Source organism: Rhamphochromis longiceps, linkage group LG15 (assembly GCF_057381845.1).
Source record: "Rhamphochromis longiceps isolate RC_006_pf linkage group LG15, R_longiceps_female_GT1.1, whole genome shotgun sequence".
Lineage (NCBI taxonomy): Eukaryota > Metazoa > Chordata > Actinopteri > Cichliformes > Cichlidae > Rhamphochromis > Rhamphochromis longiceps.
Window position 1 is genome coordinate 18,880,214 of NC_140571.1, and position 6,000 is coordinate 18,886,213.

The 6,000-nt window shown below is 41.0% G+C and overlaps 1 protein-coding gene across 10 annotated transcripts in view; it reads left to right on the forward strand.

The window, feature by feature from the left end:
- The window catches only part of LOC146652529 (DNA (cytosine-5)-methyltransferase 3A-like), a 98,623-nt gene extending 93,408 nt beyond the window's left edge, over positions 1-5,215 (forward strand). For all 10 annotated transcript variants that reach the window (XM_085381940.1, XM_085381942.1, XM_085381943.1 and 7 more), the window contains one exon: positions 782-5,215. In XM_085381940.1, coding sequence (XP_085238066.1) covers positions 782-923 — 142 coding nt within the window. In that variant the 3' untranslated portion in view covers positions 924-5,215. The remainder of the gene's footprint in view (positions 1-781) is intronic.
- The last annotated feature ends 785 nt before the right edge of the window (positions 5,216-6,000 follow it).

A 6,000-nucleotide genomic window follows, 5' to 3' on the forward strand; every position in this document is an offset into this window, starting at 1 on the left:
GGCGCAGCAGCAGCTGTATTTCCTGAGGAGGCTGAGGAAATTTGGTATGTCGGCCAAGATCCTCAGCAAGTTCTACAGCTGCATTGTGGAGAGCACGCTGACCAGCTGCATCACTGCAGCAAACGCCTGCAGAGAGTAATAACAGCTGCTGAGAAGATCATCAGGATTCTGCTGCCCTCTCTGCAGAGCATCTACCATCACAGAGTCCAGAGGAGAGCTGCCTCCATCCTCAAAGACCCCACACACCCCCAACATGGACTGTTCACACTTCTGCCGTCGGGACAAAGGTTTAGAAGTGTGAAATCCAGAACATCCCGACTCAACTCCTTCTTCCCCACTGCTGTCAGACTCTTGAACAGCTGAACTATTTTAACAGTAATAATTTTGCACATCAGGTCATCTTACATATTAAACCAGCATTAAGCTCAAAGCTCTTTTGCACACCAATCTATTTAACACTTCAGTTTTTGTCTCCATTTATTTATTTATACTATTTGCATTTTATCTGTTCCAATTTTATTTGCACATATTAACCAGCATCTGTGTGTGGACAGCAGAGAAAGAATTTCATTGCACAGAGAAATGCTTTTCTTTGTCCTCATGACAATAAACTTTTTGAATCTTTGAAAGACAAAAACTAACAAATATAACAAATTCAAATGAAAAAAAGAATCTTCTTTTAAGTTTAGGATCCTAAGTGATTTGAAATATTTCTTGGCTTTGCTTCACAGACCTTTTTCTATTTAAAGTCTGAAGTAATGATCTGTGTGGTCTGTTTCAGGGTGTTTGGTTTCCCCGTCCACTACACCGACGTGTCCAACATGAGTCGTCTGGCCAGACAAAGGCTTCTGGGGCGTTCGTGGAGCGTCCCTGTCATCAGGCACCTTTTTGCTCCTCTGAAGGAGTATTTTGCCTGCAACTAGTTACACACACCAACTCCCTCCCACGTACAGACACACACATATAAACAGAAACAGACACTGATAACCATACACAGTGTACAGTCAGTACATGAAGGTTGGCTGACGCAAAATGAAACAGATGACCGGACATAGACACACAAACACTCACATACACACTCTGTAAAGGACTGCTTCCTGAGATCCCTTGTAGACCACTGGCTGACCTTAGTCCCCTGGTGCTACCGTGCTACCACACACACACACACACACACACACACACACACACACACACACACACACACACACACACACACACACACACACACACACACACACAGGTACAGTTTTCTGTCATACACAAACTTCCTGTCCGACCTTGAAACTGATGTCTTCTGGCTTTACTGTGTCGTATCAGCTGGAGTTCAAACCTCCAGGGGGCGCCAAACTAACACAGATGCCCTGCCTTTTTTCTGTCTTTAAGATCTCTATGAATACGTACAAACAGACCAATGAGTCCCGCAACACTTTACTGTATTCATGTGTTGTGAAAACAGAAAGACACACAAACACACGTAACATTCGTGGTGCTGGTCAGGCAGTGATACAATCGAAATGGTGCCACTTTAATACAACACTTTTACAGATTTTGGTGCTCTTGGAGACTGAATGGTCTCTGCTTGTTTCAGTCGCTGCAGTTTTGAGTTCAAATAGACGAGCAGGTGGAGGCAACAGCAGGCAAAACAGGTAGCTGTGAGGTTTAAGGATTGAATGAGGGTGCAGGAGAGTGTCCAAAAGGAAGATAACGCAGCTTAGATTTCTTGATGCATGCTCCAGGTAAGGAAATCCCAAAAAGTTGATTCTGGACATAGCGCTTTCAATGGGAGGAACGTTTCGCTCGAGTGAACAGCGGAAGTGGAAGAACATTGTACCAAAAAGGCTTCAGTAAAGCTGGGAAGACACCTAAAGGAAGCTCCAGGCAATCCTGGAAAGAAGGACAACTGCTACCTAAGCAAAAATGTTTATTGATCTTTTTTTTTTCAGGAGTAATAGAACAGCTGAGACGTATTTTCTGTAAACACCACGTCTCGGTAGCTTTCAAACCCTAAAACACCCAGCACCAAAAATTGCTCCCCCCAAAGGATCAGGTCCCCCAGCACAAACAGAGTAATATAGTTCACGCTGTTAAGTGCCAGAAGGATTGCCACGATTCATACATTGGGGAAATCAAACAACCTCTGGCTAAGCGGATGGCATCTCTGAATTGAGGAGGACGCCTAAGAGTTCATCTTTTCACTTTCATGCTGTGATTGCAGTCATTCCCCAACTCTCTGTGAATGGTATGGCAATTTGCATGTTTATGATCATGAAACTGACCTCACAGTCCATTGTTACTCACTGGTGCTAGTTTTAGTCATTATGCAAAGGTACTGTTTATAAGGTTGGGGAAACCTGCAGTCAGGTGAGACTGAGGAAGTCACTGAAAATGCTACGTCCAGATGAACAGAATCAACTTTTTGGGACCAGCTCAGATTAATATATAGATCGTTTTTCTTAGTGTGACTACAGCTTAATAAGACTATAACCTTTAAATGTTTCTTAAAGGAGGAGGATGCTCTTGTGCTACAAATAATCCTTGCAGATGAATTTATACCTCAGTGCAAAGAAAAGAAAGAAAAAGAGATCCACTTTTATCTAAAGCAAAATGAAATAATAAAATAAAACAGAATTTTATTGGGATGCAGCTGTGGTTTGAGGAGTTTATTTTACTTGTTAATGTTTGATTTTTGTATTTTTCAGTAGTTTCTTGTGTCTCCAGGGTGGACTTACTATTATCACTTTAGTTTCAGTGTTAGTTTTACTTCTCCTTATTATGAAATGTATGGTAGTTTTTATCATGATGGAATAATACAATACAACAAAACAAACACAGAGATGAAGACATCCTGGTGTCCTCAACCTGGCTGACAAATTGACTAAAACCGAAGACAGTTGCTGTATAGTTTAATATTTTATATAGTTTTGTAAGTGTTTTGGTTAGTTTTCGTTTTATTTCAGTGAACTAATTTGTGGTTTAGTTTCAGTTAACTTTAACAGCCTTATTATAAGATCAAAATGCTGACATATATAAAAGCAAAAAACCTTCTGAATGTAAACAAAAGTTATGAAATTTAAAACTAGTACAGTAGAAACATCCTTGCTGCTGTCTGCATCCTCAGTATTTAGAGTGCCCTCTAGTGGGAGACAACCATACTTCATACTGCAAATGTACTCTATACACCGTATATAAAACACAAGCTACTTCTACTTTCCTCACAACAAGCAAACCATCTCTGTACTGTACTGATTACTTCCTGGTGGTTTTCAGACACTAGGTTCACGAATGCTTTTAATAATGAAAATATTTCCTCGTGTTTCACTTACGCTGGGATGACAACTGTTAAATGACTTTGGTGCTCATTTTCAATGTAATATTACTCTGATGTCACTCAGCTGATGATCATCAGGAACAAGTAGATGTCATCATATTATACCAAAGTTTGCCTCGTTAACATTATTGAAGGCAGAAGACGACGTTCATTGGATGTTAGGTTGATAGATTTGAAGTTAAATTCAAGTAATCTCAAATTTAACTTGATTATCTTTTGACTTCCTCTATTTCTTCAAGGTATTGTTTAGGGCTAATGGGAAATTTCTGTAAAATGTTATGCTAACAACTCTCCAGCATCATAAATTCCAAACATTAAGTAATGTGCAAAATAATTTAGTGTTTGAGTGGATTTGAGATCATGAAATGCAAATATATTTATTGTTTAGGACGTGGCACAGTGTCCTCCAAATGTGTACTAACTGCACTAACTCCAATGCTTTTGTTGTCTGTTTTTGAACTGGCATTTGAACATAAGATCCAAATACTGCCAAGATACCAAAGTAGAAACTGGATTTAGCTTTTGTTTCATTCTATTCATATTTTATTTTTTATATGTACAGTGAACTCAAATGTATACTAACAGTATTCCGAGTTTCATATGAAAATCTCACCTCAAAATAGAAGTGAACAGTTTTAATCAAACTTTTTTTTCCCTTTAAATTCACATCAACTTAGCAGAAGAAGGTCTTTTGACAATTCCTTAAATGTGTTAGAGAGAAATCAGCCGTTGGTGAAGTAGGACCGTGTAATACCACTTTGTACCACAAGATAGCACATCAGGTTTATGTATTATTACTTAGGCTGGCAGTCTGGCAAATGAAAGGAGTAAATGAATGAAAGGCCTCTTGAGGAATAAAAGCAAATATCAGAGGGTAAAACCATATCAACAGAGCCACATGGAAAACACTGCCCCCTGATGGTGAAGGATTTAGTTAAAAGCTGCAAACAGCTGCAAAAAGCTCCTTTAAAGAGAAAGCCCCTCGAGGCATTTATTTGGACAGTTTTGAAATACTATCTAAATTAGCTTTAATTTCAAAGGTCACTGGGACATAAGAAACAGAAATAAGAAAAAGAAAGAAGGTATTTTTCCCCTGGAAGTTAAACTTCTATCAACATAGCAAAATTCCCAGGATCTCAGTTCAGGATGTCTGTGTCTCTGTTTATGTGCTTTCAATCTCCAACTCCAACCATAGGGAATATAAAGGACAGGATTTTATCCATCAACTTAAAATAACCAGTAGTCTTTTCTTGCATTGCCCCCTGCTGGTCATTCAAAAAAAAATCCAGGTTTAAGGCACTTCTGTCTTTTACAGAATGAGGTTAAACTCATTCTGCAGGATTATTTCTGCCTGCAGAGCACCATCGCCTCCGAGAAGCATTAACCTAAAACATTGGTGGTTAGAAGTAGAAGACATTCAGCATCCTCTTCTCAGCAGCATTTTACGCTCCCTCCTCTTACAATGCAGCTTCTTTCTGTGCCTCAGCTCCACTGTCAGTTAAGTGACTAGTCTGCCATCCCCCTGGCACTCATTCTCCCCCTGTGCTTCACAGGGATCCAAAACGTCCTACAGTCACCGTTCTGCGTCGGCTGAAAGCAGAGGCCGACTTTACTCTGTGGACAATATGCTGGCTTTCTACTTCCTGTGACTGAAACAGATAGCCCTGTATAAATAAAAAGAAGCTTCCTTATGTAACACAGGTTCAGCTGTGTGAGCCTTCTTGGGTGTTTCATCTGCCTTTCACCCAATGCATGCTGGGATGAACTCAGCTGCTCTGTGAAGAGGAAATGTCATCCAGTGTGGTGGCTGTATTTATTACACACACACACACACACACACACACACACACACACACACACACACACACACACACACACACACACACACACATGAGAAACAAGTTCATATGTATGTAATATTTAGACAGGGCTGCCTTTAGAGAAAACACTTCAGTCTGGTGCTTTTGGTCCTCGGACGACCATCTTTTCCAGGAAGCCTTCTGATCCTCAGACCTTCCTCAGATACCAGCTAACAACTGGACACATGCAGTCTATGCCGTCTCACACACACAAACACACACACAGACCTTCACACAAACATGCACAACCTCTCATAGCCACAGTAAGCCAGCAGGTTCAAAGATTTTGTTCCATCGTGTTTACTCTCCGTTTCTACAACCAACCTTCAGGTGCTTTTTAAACTCTGCTCTTTTTTACAGTGCTCTTCCTGCAGGTCTCACACACACTCACACTCTCATTTGCTGGAAACAACCTTCACGCTTCTCCTTTCGCTACAGAACACCCAACACCGCTACACTCACACATGCATACACACTGTGTTCTTGCCGGCCGCCTGTCCGCCATCAGGCTTTCCGCAGCGCTGCTGGCTGTGACATCATCATGGCCCACGACGCTTGGTGCTCCCAAATCCTGCCCACCCTTACCCTAATCTCTCCCTCACTCCAATAACCCCACCTCGCCCTGCCCTGCCCCTCTCCAGGTGCTGCATGTCAGTCAGTCAGTGTAATCTCCGATTCCATGTTAGATTAGGGAGTAACGATAATAATAATATGGTAATAATAATTACAGTAATAATCTGTTATTGTGTGTGTGTACTGTTCCAGGTTGGTGCTCAGTTCAGTTCAGTCTCAGCCTAGAGTGGAGAGAGAGAG